Genomic DNA, 17,761 nt, shown 5'->3' with positions numbered 1-17,761 from the left:
AGCCAAGACTAGAATGTTATCTTGGAAATGAAACAACATGTAAAAAGTTTGGAGTATTATAAAAGTTCTCAAAGCTCATGTTGGCTTAACACCTTAAACTAGAATACACTTATCTTGTAATGTGCTGCAATGTTAATTCAACTTACTTTTGGCCACTTCCCAAGCGTTAATTAAGGGGTTACATTGTCCTTGAAAGTAAGCCTCCAAGAAGCAGCTCCTCGGTGGGGCTGTGTGCCTGCGCGTTTTCTAATGCATTGTTTTTTGTTTCCATTTCTGCAAAACGTCAATGATGACAACCAGAGTCTGTAGATCATTGTTTGAACCCCACAGACCCACATGATCTTTGGGTTAAGGATATCTTAGTAGTATTAACTGCCATCCAATAATCTGTAGACTTACATGTAAACAAAGTAGCGCTGAGGGACTTAATCACATACATTGTTTCGGCATGCGCTGTCAGATTGTAATTATAGCATGTCTACTGGAACCATAGTGTTCAAGACAGGGAGAGGTGGTCGGTATCTGGGTTTATGTGCTCGTTTGCTCTGGGAGTGTTTACCCATGGGTTCCTGTGTGTTATTTGTGTGTGTGTTTATGTACTTTTTTGTATTTGCAGTCAGTGGAGATCCTTTGTTTCCATTCCAATGTCATTAAGAAGAGTCACGCAGTCTGACTCCAAATAACTGCAATTTGGTGTCACCAGTGTTTCAACATACCTCCCCTACAACCATGGCTTTGCAAAACAATAGGTTGGCAACTGACATAACAAACAGAGAATGTTTACTTAACATATAGCCTGGTAGGATCTTATATACACACATCTTATAAACAAGACCTTAAAGGTGGGGTAGGTAAGTTTGAGAAACCGGCTCGAGATACACTTGTTGTTATATTCCATGGAATGCTCTTAACATCCCGATAGCAATGAATATCTGAAGTGCTTTGACAACAAATCCATAAAAAAAATGTCATCTCTGGAAGCCGTAGTGCTGTAAAAAGCACGACCAATCATCTGAGCCGGCCCGGTTAAAGTAACTGGATGGCCTACCTGCCTGTCAGCCTTCCATCTGTGCACAAGCTTATCTCGTGCCCTCATTGGCCATGTGCGCGTTCCTGTGTGTTGGAGGAGGGGCTCTGTCGTGTCAGATTTCTTCCGGCTGTGTATTTTCAAATTCTCGCGCACTCGATCTGGTTTCTCCAAAATGACCTACCCCACCTTTAATTCTGCAAGCGCCATGCTCATTATAGGAAACCAAACATTCCTCAATGTATGCAGATTTGTTTCACATATGGAGTTTTGTGTTTTTTCATGGTTTGTGTCCATTTCTTTGTCCAGCGTTATCTGACGGCCAGTCCAACTCACTCCTGAATGGGAACTTTGTGGTGGCCATGTTTAAAAGGGAAATCAACTTCAAGGGAAGCGTCATCGACTACAGCGGCTCGGACACAAAAGTGGAGCGCATCAACTGCACTGACCGCATTGATGAGGAGCTCGTTCTGCAGGTACTAGGAGAAGGCTTGCCTTGTTTTTAACTCTGTTATGAAGGACATTCCCACTCTAGTTACGCTGTATATTCCCCAGTTGTTCCCTCTTACTACAGTTTGCTGTCTTCCCTCCTACCAGAGATAGATCTCTGTCTAAAAGGGTGATATCTCTGTGTGGACTTAGACAAAATAAGTAAAGTACTGTTAAGTCTTTTGACCTTTCCCACCATTTTTTCCCACAGGTCTTGTGTGTGGGAAACCTCTACAACCCAGATGTCCGTTACTCCTTCAACATACCCATCGAGGAACACAAGGAGCAGTTTGTGTGGGACCCCTCGGGCTCCTGGCTCGAGTGCAACCGCATCTGTCAGGGTAAGACCTCAGCTCGGCTTCCAAGTCTCCACACATGAAGAATATGATCATTTCTCTTTGACTTCAGTGGATCCTAAAAAGCTTTACTAATTGAGAACAATATCTGGAAGCTGTCGTGCGGTTATGAAACACATCAGAACATTATTATGTGCTTTTAGGCCCATGGTTATTATCACAAAATGTTCTTGAGAGTTTACTGTTAAAGAACCTTGTGTTCAAACTCACACTACAATTTCACAGCTAAGCTTGATATTAACTCTACAAATTAGAAATCTCGAACAAGTATAACATTTATATGAACCATTATGCGTCATTCGGCAAAATTGTTAATTCCATGGAGATGGATCTAAGTGTCAGGGAACATTTAGACTAGCATTTCTCTTCTATTACCTACACTCAACTCTGGATTTAAAAACGTAACTCACTGATACTTTCCATCAAATCAAGTTTTATTTATATAGCACATTTATAAACGATTTTTGGTCGAGCCAAAGTGCTCTACATATAATAAAAATAGCCTACAGTAGAGACACTTTACAGCAAATACAACAGCACAGATTGTTCAGAATATCAGTATGAGAAAAACGACACCCTCTGTCCTTAGACCCTCACATCGTACAAGGAAAAACTTCCAGAGAAAACCCACAGTTTAAAGGGGACATGGGAGAAACCTCAGGGAGAGCAACAGAGGAGGGATGCCTCTCCCAGGACGGACAGACGTGCGATAGATGCCGTGTGTAAATCGAAGAGATAATACATTTTACAGCATATAGACCGAATGTTAGGAAATGCATGTGTCTGTAATAAGAAGATGAATCCACGAGGATGTCAGCTACAATCCTGTGGAAGCCATCAGGGAAGCAGCATGACGAGACCCAAGGCAGGGCCGCAGAGACAAGTTCAGCCACGACCCGAAGTCCACGACTTAATCCAGAACTCAGGATAGAGGATCCAAGACACAGGACTACAGCAAGAGGATCAGCCTCGACTCCGGATCCCGGCGTAGATATAGATACAAAACAAGAAAAAAGATTTGGCTGGGTTAATCGGAACAAGAGAATACACAGACACAGACAGAGAGGGAAAAGGTCATTGGATAAAAGTTATTCTTGATAACCCTCTAGAACCGGGGTGGGGAACCTTTTTCCTCTCAAGGGCCATTTCAATTTTTCCAACATCCTCCGAGGGCCGTACAAATGACTGACCTCTGCTTAAAAATACTAAAATCACAGCCCATTCATTTCGCCTTTCTTTCATGCTGTGCAAAGAAAAAGCAATCTCTTAATCCAGATATCTTACCATGACTCGTGCATGCACATGCACGGTTGTGGCATGACCACCAAGACAGAAAGATATGGACACAAGATGTGTTCAAATGTATTTAGTTTCCTATCCATGTGAACATGATTTAAGTGTGGGGGGGGGGGCTAACTTCTTCTAGGGGGGTGTTCTCCCCCGGGAAGATTTTTTTTTTTAAATGTTGAAGTTAAAAGCATCAATCTGGTGCACTTTGAGAGCAACATTAAGAGATCTATGGAGACATCTCTCAACACCCATATGAAACAGAACTGTAAACAGATGTTCTTTTTCTTTATGGATATTTTACAAATCACTCCCCTTTCAAACTGTATTCTTAATAACAACTTTTTTTTACTGTCATATAGTATTGTATACCTGTTTACTTTATTCTCTTATTTTTTATAACTATAATGATCATATAAAGATGGGCCTTTACCTCACTGGTTGTAGAAAAAGCTTCTTATATTCGTTAGCATAGCTAGCTAACCAGATGCCAATAACAACACAGTTATTGACTGTATGACAGATGAACAGATCGCCATATACAAAACGGCTTACAACTAAAGACACAGCCACGCATAAACTGCAGCATGTCCACAGCTCCTTATGGGTACTGCAATTTGTGGAAGTGGCGGAGCGGCGTTCTGGTGCTCTCCGTCAGAACTGCATCCCTGTCAGACGAGACATATACCACGTGATGACACGTTAGGCTCGTGATGTGTTCAAGGACCCTGACCTTGGCCAGGAAAAACAGGCACTCGCTTGTTTATTTTTTTTGCGGTCTAGATTTCTTTAATTTTTTTCTTTTTTGCATATGTTTATAAATTACCTCGAGGGCCGTAGCAAATGGTCTCGCGGTCCGTATACGGGCCGGAGGTTCCCACCCCTGCTCTAGAAAGATCTCATGAACTTCCCCACTCGATCTATTGACCCGAGCAGTTCTATTAGATACAGGACAAGAAACAGAGATAGGGAGCACAACAACCTATCTCTTCGTCAGATGCACTCCCCCGCTTATCTAAGCGACTCCCATCCATACATTCCCCTCTTGGCAACCCCAATGTGACCCCGGCCAATCCCATTGCTCGACACCTTCCCCTTCGCCTGGCCCTTAACCTGATTAAGCCCCTCTTAAAAAGCGAGCCAGTCGGGCCCCCAGCGAGCCAGAGGGCTGATAATGGTTCAGTAAAGAGGTGTATTTGTGGTGTTATTAGACCAACATGGACCCCTAAGGCTATATGATGAAGGAGGACTGAATGCTAGAAAGCTGGTCAGGCTTGGTGAAGAAATGTGATATTTTGGCTAGCATACTGTCTGCCAGATGTTATCTAATGCAAACCCTGCCTTTCTCTATGTGTGTGTGCAGGCCAGCGAAGACGTAAAGCGGTATGCGTGCGTAAGAGTGATCACCTCGAGGTTTCAGACCAACGCTGTGAAGATTTACCTCGACCTGTTGCTGTTGCTGAGCCCTGCAACACTGACTGTGAAGTCAGGTCTGGATTCATGCACAAAGACACACACAAAACAAATGACTACTGTACATAGCACAGAGCTAAACCTTTATCTACGCCTCCTCTCACACAGGTGGCATGTCGCTGGAAAGAGCGAATGTTCTGCAAAATGTGGCCCAGGTTACCGCAGCCTGGACGTTCAGTGTATGAAATACGTCCTGATGAAGAGACAGAGTGAGAGGATGGAGGCCAGCGCCTGTGGAGACACCGCCAAACCTCAGACCAGAGAGCCCTGCCATGGGGACTGTCTGCTGAAGAGCTGGCAGTACAGCGCCTGGTCACAGGTATGGCACAATTGTATTTGATATGCTGGCCTGGACTCACTGAATATCATTTGAAAGGTAACCAAAGTGGAAACGTATCCAACTGGGGGTAAAAGTTGCATTTATTTATGTATTTCTTATGTATGATAATGTATCATATGTGCCTTTATGTTTGTTTTAATGCATATGAAAATGGAGGAATCACATTAATCTTGGTTTAATCATCAGTCGCGTTCAGCTATTATAGAGCCACATTCGGTACATTGTTCCGCTCTGGGTCTTGAACCGGAAAACCCTATGTTCGCAAGCCAAGTCCCTACGGATTGAGCTACTGCTGCACAAAATGATATGTGATGCATATTTATGTGTTGAACTTTAACACATCATTTTTCAATCAGCACAGAACCAAATTCAAATGTTTTTGAAGATTATTTCTTATTTTCATCTCAGTGTTAACAACATTTCATGAACAGGTATGCACACATGATTAAGTGGGCCTTACATGTTTCTTCTTGCCAACAGTGCTCTAAGACATGTGGTCGTGGGAGCCGCAGCAGAGAGTCTTACTGCATGAACAACCTGGGCAGGAGGCTGGCAGACCGGGACTGTAATGAATACCAGAGGGTGGTCACTGAAACCTGCAGCGACCAGCCGTGTCCGAAGTGGACTGTTAGCGAGTGGAGTGAGGTAGGAACCGCTCGCCAACATGCAGCCACACAACCTCACTTACAAAAGCAGCAACACAGTTTGACCTCTTCCTGATGTATCCCTAGAAGGGGACTGAAAAGCATAAATCTACACACTTTGAAACATCTACAGTAAGAAAACTAGCCTTCAGCAGAGCTCAGCACAAATTGAGTCCAACAGTAAAGTCAGGGGTGCATAATATGATACAGGTGGTGGACCTGATCGCTATAAAACATTACGCAGTTACTAGTTATTCTGTGCAGGCAAACACAACAGCCCTGCAGTAAATCCTACCTTATGAAGCTCATATTGGAGATGTATTGATGCTTTCAGACTATGCCATACTTAACTACTAATGTAACCTTCTGATCATTTAGATTTATAGCTGTTGCTTATTAGGGTGTTTCTGGTATCCCCCACTGGGATAAACAACCAGGATAGAAATGGGGGTAGCCTATCAACAATTTTACTCAGGATTTGTGTATGTCTACATGGATTAACTCATGCTAACTAATTACTTATCATATGTACCCATGTTCCTCCCCCAGTGCCTGGTGACTTGTGGGAAGGGGATGAGACACAGACAAGTGTCCTGCACCTCGGGGACCGGGGACGAGAAGATGAGCGAGCACTTCTGCGACCCCTCCAGCAAACCCCCTGCTGTGGGGAGCTGCGAGCTGCCGGAGTGTGCATCCTGGCAGGTCGGCGTATGGGGAGCGGTAAGTCTTGTAGACACACACACACACACACACACACACACACACACACACACACACACACACACACACACACACACACACACACCGGGTGAGGTGATTTAATGCAGTATTTGACTTGAGGAAATGGGTTTCATGTGTGGCTCGCTGTCTAGGAGTTTGACTCATATCTGTTACTGTTTGTGTGTGTGTGTGTGTGTGTGTGTGTGTGTGTGTGTGTGTGTGTGTGTGTGTGTGTGTGTCTATCGTCACGGAGAGAGAATGTGGTGTGTAGTATTGACGGTGTATATTTCAAGTTTTAGTGTGTGTGTGGGTAACCTGATATGCCGGCAACTTACGGAGGAGTGTGCTCTGACTCGAGCTGCCATTTCCTCCATGGTGCTTTCACTTTACCCTCATATCCTGTCAGAATAAACCTGATCCACAGTGCGCGTGTACACACACACACACACACACACACACACACACACACACACACACACACACACACACACACACACACACACACACACACACACACACACACACACACACACCTACCTTTCTATGAATTCAAATGTCTCGGATCCAAACTGTTTTTGTGTAGCTTTAGTCCTGGGTTGAGCTCAAATTGAATAAAACATCCACGGATGGGCGTGCGTCTTTGGCCATTCATGGTCTAGTTTATACATCTCGATCTCATGCCCTCCCACATGTGTTTGAATGAAGTCAGATAGTGGTATTTACAGAGCTGGAATATATCGGATCCTTAATGCTTGTGTAATTATAATTTGCTCCTCAAATAAACCTATCCTGTGGCACTTCCTCTGCTCTCGTGTTGTACCTGAATGTGGTCGGATCGCCTCCTATGTAAGTAAGGAATTAGGTTAAGGGTCGGGTTGAAACTCGGGGTGTGTATGTGAACATGTGTGTGTGTGTATGTGTGTGCATGCATGTCAGACTCTTACATGGGCTCTACTGAGCTGAATCTAGACTGAGGCCCGTCTAAGATATCAACATTGACATACTTAGATAGAGTTTGAGATAACTTGCGGTTGACTGGGCTTCTCTTCTTGTACTAATATGTGTGTGTGTACATATGTGTGTGATTTTGTCTTTCAGTGTGCGGTGACCTGTGGCCATGGCTACCAGATGAGAGCTGTTAGGTGTGTGTCCGGGACCTATGGTGACACGGTAGACGACAGAGAGTGCAACGCCGCGGCAAGGCCAAGAGACAGTCAGGTAACAAAAATAAGAAACGTTAGCAACTTCTCATATACTCTTCAAACATTTATGGTTGATTCCTTTTTTCTTTTCAAGAGACAGTGATTTTCTCTAAGGGTTAAGAAATAAAAATCCAAACCGCTGCTTACAGGATTCCTCAGATTTTTTACAAGCATTATATTTGTTCAAAGTTATTTTCACCATGTGTTCAATAAGCAGGCTACTCTGTTATAGAATATGTCTCTGCTTTGGATCATTTTAAAGTAGTGGAATAAAGCATATGCGCTTTAAATAAAAATGGTACTTTCCTTTGGTCTCCAGCAACTCCAAAGGGAATCAGCTGACTGCAAAGTACTCTCATGTTCACTCAGTTGTAGAGGGATGGGATGGAAAACCAAAACAATGAGATGCTAAGATGTTTAGAGCCGAGCAGAGCTGTAGTGATAATTCTCAGTCAGTTCATATGATGTGTTGTCAATATATTGATATCGGGTTTCCCAGCTCCCTTAAGCACCCGGTTACTGTGAGGTTTAGGCTTGCCAAGCATCTGTAAATTGTTCTAAAGCTGGGAGAAAAGCAGATCCAAGCACCTGCAAAGTGTCCCTGGTCTTCACTCTTTGACATTGATCCTAACCTGGTTAACTTCATCGGCATCTTTAAAAGGTTTCATGTTTTGCTTTGGTTTGACCCAAAAGTCCAAATCCAGGTGGACACAGACCATAAGGCTGCAGCAAACCTTACCCGAGTGGTTTAAGTGCTCTTAGTCAGTGAGGGACACACTAGATGAGGCAGATAGTGTTGAACTGATGACCTTCCAGTCCATTCTGTCTAGTAAGACTAGTAAGGGTCACCTGAGGGCATTGCATAAGACGGGTGTATCAGCTCTGTAAATTGAATTATACAATAAAGGTTTTTGTACAGCCGGAGAAATCCTGAACCGGAGTCTCTGAAATGTGTAAAGAAATATTTGTACTCCTGTAACTTCAACATAGTGATGTTTGACATACAATTATTACAAATTTGACTTAATTTGCACGTTTATTTTATTAGGATTGTGAGATGCCGGCGTGTCCGTGGGCCTCTCCGGTGCAAAGCACGCCTCGCCCCGACAACTCCGCGCAGCTGACTCAGTGGAGATACGGCTCCTGGACTGCGGTAAGGAAACACATTGGGTTTATTGGATCTATCGCAGAATATAGCCGTCTGTGGGTTTACCTTATACAGTCCAAAGAATATACACATGCATTTTTGGTTGAATGGTAAACAAATGGTAAACAAATGCTTGCACTCAGCTTGTAGTGTGATGGAAATAATCTGCTGGGCTCTGGAATCTCACTAACTTCTGTCTTTTAACAAAGAATGAAAAATGAGAATACTGCTGAAAAACGTTGTATGTGTGCGTGCGTGTGTGTGTGTGTATGTATGTATATGTTTCTGTGTTTAATTGAAGAAATCCACACTTCAGCAATGATGGGTCTCTTGCATGTGTGTTTGCAAATATTAAGTTGACATATTCAACTTTTATTGTATATCCCAACATTCCTTCAAATAGTACATACTGTACAGGATCATAATCCTCTTTGGCATTGTCTGTTTTACCCCCTGCTGCATGTACACACACACATATACGTGCAAACACACACAGGCTCCACTGTCTGGGCTGAGAGGCCCCTCTGTCCCTCTGATACTTCGCATTGTTACTTGTCGCAAATGAAAACCAGATTTCATCTAAACACGAGTCTACGGTTTCTAAGATTGAACCCCGTCTGTCAATCTGAAAGTCGCTGTGAGCTCACATGTCAAAGAGGCCAGCGCCAGTGTGGTCTTACACACACACATAATACACACAGCACATGCACACCTACACATGCATACATTCCCCCCGGGCAGCAGCACTGCCATCCTCTTTAGAGAGTCACTGATATGAGAGGGATATTAACATGCCTGTTGAGCCATTTGATTGCATTAGGTATTCATCTCTTCTGAACTGTTTACTGCCAAGTGCCTTTGAGATGGAAGCGATACAGATATATTGTAAGCAAGTGAAAGTTCGTCAGGGAGTCATTTCAGGACACAAACAACAGTTAAGAAATTCTCAGAAGCATTTATTTGTGACACTGGGTAAAGAATCCATAAAATATAACTTTCATGATAGAACATGTAATGGATTTCTTACAACATAAATCCATGTCATAAAGTATTGTTGAATTGTAAGACCCTTTCCTCTACAAACAAGCAAACTATTAAATGGAATCATCCTGAAACTCGAATGATACTTGAATTATACGCAAATTACAGTCTTCACACTCTGATGGCACAAAAGGACCAAAAGTATTTTTAGTGGACACAAACTTATGAATAAATAATAAGGAATGCTGACATTTTCTTTTTGGATTTTGTTATTTCTTTATCCGGTATTGTGTGATTTAAGCGGCCTTTTGGTAACATAATTATGGCTTATCAATGTCACTTTACAGTATATACAAAACAATATGGGTAATTATATGTCTACTACAGGTACTAAATACCCATACATACATGATATATATTGTATTCATAGTACATGGCACTTCAAAGCGGTCACTGTGTTACCTCATGATACATTTGAAAGTAGAATAAAACTGAGAGAACTTAAAACTACATCATACAAATATATTTTTAATTCCACACTATACAAATATTTATCTGTGCTTGTATGTGCTTGTCTCCAGTGCTCGGTGTCCTGCGGCAAGGGGAAGCGTGCGCGTTACGTCAGCTGCAGAGACGCCCAGGGAGGAGTCGCCGACGAGTCCAACTGCGCCCACCTGCCCCGCCCCCCCGAGTCCTCCGCCTGCTTCAGCCCCTGTGGCCAATGGCGTGCCGGGGAGTGGTCTGCTGTGAGTAAACTATGCAACACTGTGTCCAATCAATGCAGATGTGTTCCACTCCAGAGACTTTCACTAATCACTCCCACAATGTTCAAATCACGCTGACACTTAATGGGCATTTGGGACCGCTGGGATCTTGGACAGTTTTCTATAGATTTGTGAATGTCAGCCTGGCAGGAGAGCCAACACAACAGGGTTGGGATTGTTTACAGATTGTTGTCATGTTCTTTCAATCAAATGTTCTTTGCTTGTAAAATGTAGTTTCCCCCTCCCTCACCTTAGATTGTAACACCTTGCCTCCCTCTCCCCAGTGTTCAGTGTCCTGTGGCGCTGGAAGAACCACAAGGCAGGTGGTCTGCTCTAACTACCACCAGCCTGTGGACCAGTCCTTCTGTGACCCCGATGAGAAACCTGCAACAGAACAAGAGTGTACCGGTGCACCTTGCCCCCCCCCCTACAAGCGCATCAACGACCAGCCCTACGGATATCCCCAGGACCCAGGACGCCACCCCGGGCACAGCAGCTGGAACGTGCCCTCAGCCGACAACCAGTGGAGGACCGGACCCTGGGGCGCAGTATGTTCAGCATGTGATCTTTGGGGAAATAGGGCTGTGCAGAAGTGTTTTGTCTTTAACACTTACTGCCTTTAAGTAGATTCTTTTTGTTGAGAAATAGCAGTCAGAATTTGCATTAATTGCTCGTCAAGTGCAGGAAACTTCAGATCAACACATGGAGCCTTGTAAATATTCCTTATTGGCCTTTGACTTTCACAAGACAGCTAGTACTTTTTTTTAAATGTTTCTTTATGTTTGACCGGCATGGTTCATAGTATGTGAGGTGTTGTCATGAAGGATTGAGTGTGTCTGTCTGTAAACACATTCTTGTGAACACACTCACTTGAAGGTAGCAGATGTTTTCATTTCCCAGGGCAGAGGGCCATACATGGTAAAGGACTTTACAAACAGCAGCAAGGGACAGGTTGCAACTCATACGAGGCACTGCAGAGTGCATTTATATGGTGTGTTTGTATAGACACCTAGGAACCTATTTCTGTGTTTCCATGCACAAATCTAAATGACCTCCAAGGGAGAGACTTTGTTTTAGGCTAACATGGAGTAAGCACGAACAAACCCAAATGGTTTGGGCAGTTTAGGCGCCTAACTATCTTAATGTCCTTGGCCTTGAACATATAAAAAAAAGCAGGCACTATGTTCTTTTTGTCAGGCTCAATTATTTAGTTTCACCTTTTAACCGAGTCAGGCATTGTTACCTCTGAACTGAAACGGCTAATGCCAACATAGGGGCATTTGTGCGGTTGGGGTTGAGTTGTTTGTTCCTGCATGGTGCAATTTGGCATCATTTTTGCCATGAAATTGCACTTGTGAACCCAGACCAGACCATTATCGAAACACTAGAGCTAAGAACTATTCTTGGCTTTAAAAGAGCATAGTTTACAGTTTTAAAGTTGGCGCTATTCACTCTTTACCTAATAAGCACAAGTTAGTTAACAAATGGCTGTTACTCCCCCCGGTTATTTCACGGTGAAACTTTATTTTAGAGATGAACTTTGTGCCTGTTGGAAAGAGATAGATGATTTTTTGGGGGGGGTATTTTTCGAAAGCCATGAGAAGAACATTGTTCTTCTCTCCAAATCCTCCCCAGCAGAGGCATTCCCCCCAGCACTCTTCAGGCTCACTCTCGACAGCTGAGTGGAAGCACTGCTGTTCAGGCTCACTCCGTGCTGTCCTCCCTCACATGGAGAGAGCGTTGAATGTGCTCACTCCCATCCACAGTGGGGATGTGTCATTTTAATTGGATGCAGTGCACCTACTGCTCTGCTCAAGGCTGAGCTGTTCAGTGTTTGAGATCGTCCTTCATGGACTGATGTTTTCAATCATTAGGAGATCATTTTGAACAGTGTCAATTCAACATAAGAGGTTGTTGTGTTTATAGTGTGTTTGCCTGTTTACATATTACATGCAATATGTGTGCCTGCTTTGTAAACACTGAAAGCATCATATTTCAATAACTGCCACTCCTTGACTAAGCTATAATATGTTAGAAGATAGAGTTCTTTAACTACAGTATTCACATTATCGGTAGCTTGCAACCTTATCCCATTGCCTTCTGTAGCCAATAGAAGTTGTGACTTTGTACAACAAATGTAACACAAATGATAACAAGTGGTCATATATTAGATAAGAAAAAAAAGAAAACATTTTTAAGATCTTAAAAACATGTTTTAAGATCTTAAAAACATGTTTTAAGATCTTTTAAACATGTTTTAAGCTGGGAAAGTGAGCGCTACAGTCAAAAGCTCCAGAAAAAGTGAGACGGGTTGAGTTTAAAATAAAGGCCTTTTATGAACACAGTTTCTGTTGACCTATGTGTGTTTCCTCATTGACCCCCTGTTTGCTCCGCAGTGTTCGAGTACCTGTGCAGGGGGCTTCCAGAGGCGAGTGGTGGTCTGTCAGGACGCTGATGGACGCAGCAACAGTTACTGCGATGAGAGGGTCAAACCTGCCGAGTCCAAGAGCTGCGACTCTGGACCCTGCCCGCTGTGGAACTACGGAGTATGGGGAGAGGTGAGATGATACTTAAAGTTTCATTGTCATTCATTATGAACTTCAATAAATATACATCTTTTGTGTTTTATCCTAATTGTCAGTTAAGAAATTCTCCATTGAAGAGATACATTCTACATTACGACATACATTATGACACTATCATTCAATGATATGATATTGTAGTAGTTGGAGACAAATTGTTGTCGAAAATAGAGACGAAAAGCATTGGTAACACCATAGTAACACGCTGACATCGTCCCCTTCTGTTATTGAGTTAGTGTGAATGTAAAACATCACAACAACAACAAATGCTAGTGTTTAACCAGAGACAATGTTGAATTATGTACTTATGTATTCCGCTAAAATATATGCATTATTAAATGTCTTTTGTTTGCTTACTTCAGTGCACTCAGACCTGCGGTGGAGGACGGAGGACTCGCCTGGTGGTTTGTCAGAGGCCCAGCGGCCAGAGGCTCAACGACTACAACTGTGACATCCTGGACAAGCCCCCCGACATGGAGCAGTGCAGCCTGCAGCCCTGCCCAGGCTCCGCCTCCTGGCACCGCCAACCCTGGAAGCCGGTACGATAGTACTCACACGTTTTCCTCCAACACTTATCTTCCTCACTGAGGGTGCGTCACTGTGAGTAGACATGGTGTGTGCTAAAATGACTTCAGACGTGTGTACTGAGTGTGTTTTTAGCCTAAAACTGTCGGAGGTGCTGCAGTGAGCGCTGGGTATATAGCGCAACTGTTGGCTAGCTGGCTCCAGCCCACCCAGAGCTTGCAGTCGCATGGTGCTGATTAGAATACAGAAAGAAAAGCACAAAAACACAATGCTGCTCCACTTAAGGGATCATTAAAAGCACATGGGTCCCATTTTAAGTCAAGACTCCAAATTAAGACCTATAAATCAGGACAGTGTTGTCCAACAATGCCATATATTTGCAGAGGCATGACTCTGGAAAATATTTATTTCATATATGAGGCGTGAAGTAAATATTCTTTGTGGTTATTGCTGTCTTCACCCTGTATCAGAAGTACACAAGTGTATATTTGTGTATAAGAGTTAATATTATGACCTTTATTGAACAGCAACAAAGGACTGTTGTTGTATGTTGTATGTGTATCTATGTACAGTATGATTTATTTTTCAAGTAGCTAGTTTTCGTTACTGAATATTCTATTTAATATTTTTGATGGTGCTCTTGGTCAGACCTCTCGTATCTCTCTATGAGTAAATACAGTTTGTACAGAGGAATATATTTTCAATCCGTGTTTCATTTGTGTTTTTAATAATGTGTTTTTTACTTAGGTTGAAAAGCAATTTAGTATGGCTCAATCTCTTTCAGGATAAACTACTTCAGTGTCCCACTAAAACGATCGAACAAAATATATAAATACTTCTTTAAACATATCGTAAATAGAAATGGCCTTAAAATGCTGAATTATTGAAAAACAAGCATTATAGCAAAGCATTAATTGTTATTTTAAGTTTTAATTAAGCATATTTTACATGATGCAGTCTTTATCACAAAGGAAAACAGTAACCGTAACTCTACTGTACCATCTACCATTCAGACATGTTTCTTCATCCAGTTTCTACATAATATAAAAAAAAGAAGAATCTTTTCACAAACCAATAGGTTGTCATAATACATTATTTTATAGTATGTGTTTATCCTAATGTGATTTCTGGGACAGGAAGTCAGTCTGAGGTTTGACCCAGCTGCAAACAGCAGCATGAACAAAACATTCAAATGCAATTTATACTCATATTCATAAGGTGCTAATAAATACATGATATAATGGTGCATAATCGGTATCATGAAGATAGTTTTATCATATTTCCAGGCTTAGAATAATTTGTATTTATTCTGTGAATGGTCGGCAGCATCAGTGCAGCGTTTTTGAAAATAAAACTGATTTACCGTGCAGTAAATCGTTGGGTTATCATTGAGCCGTTCTGTTTCAGCCTTCATCGCTGTCCATAAAGCAAGCACACAAATACCTCCTCCTTAAAAAGTCAGAGTCATTTGTTGCTGTCTCTTGTTTTTCTTCCTTTGGCCAATTTTTGTATTTCTGAAGGATTTTTTTTTCCAAATGAAACGTATTTATTTGTTTACAATAGAATATTAATTGTTGCAGCTTTAATGTCTTGTTCCAATTTAGATTAAAGTAACACTTTACTTGAATTATTTGTCATTATACACACATGTCACCTGCACACTACTGATTGGAGCCTTTTACAGTATGCAAAGAGAGTACCATCAGTGTGTGCACTGTATTACCTGATCAAGATGCCAGTTCAAGAGCAGTAATATAGGCTAGTTTAGTCACGTACACATTCAGAATCTACAAACAGCTTTGTTTTCCATCTGTATATAAAATATGTTGCTACTGGGTCAGGCTTGCTTATGGAAACTATTAATCCTTGGCAGTTTACAGCATCACAACGTCATGAACAGCTGAATCCCTCAGGCTAGTCCTCTTATAAAAAGCGTGAAGAACAGATTTTATGCCACTAATATCGCCAAAAGAAGCTTTAAAGCAACACAACACCAGCTGAACATCTTTGGTTTTACTAAACTCAGTGGATTAACCCTTCAGCTTGCTGTAGTGATGTCGAAGTGTACTTCATTCTTCAGGGTGTGTCAGTACACCATGACTTCAATTTAGGCACAGGGGCTGTTAAGATACTGCTATTTCGACAGGGTATGAAGTTACATTTTAAGGTCAAATCAGAGTTCAAGAGCTCTGTGGCTACTTATCCCAGTAAATGTAAATCTTACACTTATATAGTCTGAGCACTTTTAAAACTCCTAAACTCTGACACTTTGCAGCTTCAGGCACCCAATGTGTGACCAGTTTTCAAACGTGACAATAAGCACCCTGAATTATACCTGGGTTAAGGCAATTCTCATGACACATATTTCAGGTGAAGTGTTGCAGTGGGGTCTGTATTCATGTCGGCGTCCTCTCAGTGAGGATGTGTGCCGTCTCCTTTTTTGTGCTTTTGTATTCCTTGCTGTCATTTTCAACCAAGACTTCCACTACAACCAAGACTCCTCAGCCATGGCAGTTTCTCTCCCACTTATTTTTCTACCCTGTGGTGCAACGTTGCCGAACTCAAGGGGGCAACTCTACTTTTTTTTGTTGCATATTTTGGTTGGTTGTTGTTCTTTTTGCTATTTATTTCATTCACATGCAAAATACATAAACATGTTAAATTAGCTTTTCCCATTGTAAAGATTATTAAAGAAACATAACTGTGACATTTGTGTTGTTTCTCAATGCAACATTTTGCTGGCAAACAAAATACAGCACTGCGCCTTTTAACAATCTCAGCCTGCACCTAAAGGAAGAGCTCAATATACGCTCGGTTATGAACACATATAAATCCTATAGACATCGCTCTGGGGAATAGCCTCACAAGTTAGGAAAGCAAAATAAGACACAGTTCAACCCAAAGTAGTAACACTTGGAATATAGTTTATTGCTTTAACAGGGGAACAGCTGTTGACACAGCAGGAGTAACTGCACATACAGTAGTTTCAAAGTACAGTAGAGTGCTCCAGTAACCCATGGGCACGCCATACATGCAGCAGGTGTTATACAGTGTATAGTGTGTCGGTTAGATATAAACAGCTCTTATAAAAGACTTGACTTGTAGGTGATTATGTGGTCTTTTGGTATTTGAACTTCAATTGACTTTATTCTAATTGGCTCCCAATATGTAATTCTGTCTTTCGGGGTACACTTTGAATGTGTCTCTATAGTATCTGTGGTACTTTACATACCTCTGCATAATTTAATTAAATAAACCCCACAGGCCTTTTCCTTTAATGTGTTTTATTTAGTAATGCCTCTGGAGAAAACATATACAGCCCAGATCTAACTTTGGCGTTGGGTGGCACATCTGTTTACAATTGCATTAATAGAGCTCTGTAATGCATTTGGCAGGACCCCGACAGAGTATAATTTTTACTACAACAATAATTGGTATTAATGCATGCTGGCAAGGGCTGTTTAGAAACCCAAAGGCAAGCCCTGCAAAGCCAGTATTTACAGAAACCTGCTGATTGAGTTATAGTTGGTATTGTAATGAGGTCCTTCTTTGAAGTAAAACACACACTTTGATGTGTTAGAAGTAATGTCGAGCTCGATAGTCAAATCATGGAATAAGTCAAGTCAATACTTTACTCTAGGATTCAAGCGACTCCAAATAGACCATATCACTTGATTCTACAGTAAGGAGCCTCAAATGAACCAGCTGCACTGAAGCATACAGTCATCATACAGCTCTAAATAAAGCAACAGTAAAGTTGACATGAGATTAAACTAAATCATTAGACTAAAATCAGCTTTATACATGCACCATCTATCATAAAGTACAGGAAACCATATTAACATTTTAAATATTACAAATCAAATGTAACATTGTCTAAATGGCAAATGTTGGAAAACTAGTCAACTTTGAGAGACCAGATGATGATAAAAAGGTCTGGGGGCTCGTTTCACATAAACCTTTTCAAAATATGTGTCATGTCTTCAGAGAGTGTCTTACCTTATGTAATGGCCTCTTCTGTTGGTAGTATCTCCATATTATCTCTCCATGCTAAATGGCACTTTTGCACCAGTAATATCACACCAGCAGCAGCTCAATAAAAACGATTAATGCTTTATCCTTCAATTTTCTATCAAATGTATTCCTAAATCTCACACATTAAAACACAAAGGATTTTATATCATTTTCGAAGTAGGAAAGTAGCTAAAACATCTCCCACCCAAC

At 41.8% G+C, this 17,761-nt stretch overlaps 1 protein-coding gene across 1 annotated transcript in view; it reads left to right on the top strand.

The window, feature by feature from the left end:
* Positions 1-17,761, top strand: part of LOC117447948 (A disintegrin and metalloproteinase with thrombospondin motifs 20) — a 78,894-nt gene that overhangs the window by 42,032 nt on the left and 19,101 nt on the right. Inside the window, exons 17-28 of the mRNA XM_034084973.1 lie at positions 1,337-1,503; positions 1,728-1,857; positions 4,523-4,649; positions 4,741-4,951; positions 5,453-5,617; positions 6,166-6,336; positions 7,435-7,554; positions 8,587-8,691; positions 10,248-10,412; positions 10,715-10,978; positions 12,827-12,988; positions 13,375-13,551. Of these exons, the coding sequence (XP_033940864.1) occupies positions 1,337-1,503; positions 1,728-1,857; positions 4,523-4,649; positions 4,741-4,951; positions 5,453-5,617; positions 6,166-6,336; positions 7,435-7,554; positions 8,587-8,691; positions 10,248-10,412; positions 10,715-10,978; positions 12,827-12,988; positions 13,375-13,551 (1,964 nt within the window). The remainder of the gene's footprint in view (positions 1-1,336; positions 1,504-1,727; positions 1,858-4,522; positions 4,650-4,740; positions 4,952-5,452; positions 5,618-6,165; positions 6,337-7,434; positions 7,555-8,586; positions 8,692-10,247; positions 10,413-10,714; positions 10,979-12,826; positions 12,989-13,374; positions 13,552-17,761) is intronic.

This window comes from Pseudochaenichthys georgianus, chromosome 6 (assembly GCF_902827115.2).
Source record: "Pseudochaenichthys georgianus chromosome 6, fPseGeo1.2, whole genome shotgun sequence".
NCBI classification, from domain to species: Eukaryota; Metazoa; Chordata; class Actinopteri; order Perciformes; family Channichthyidae; genus Pseudochaenichthys; species Pseudochaenichthys georgianus.
Note: the sequence above shows the minus strand (reverse complement) of the source record. Positions and strands in the feature narration are given on the sequence as shown.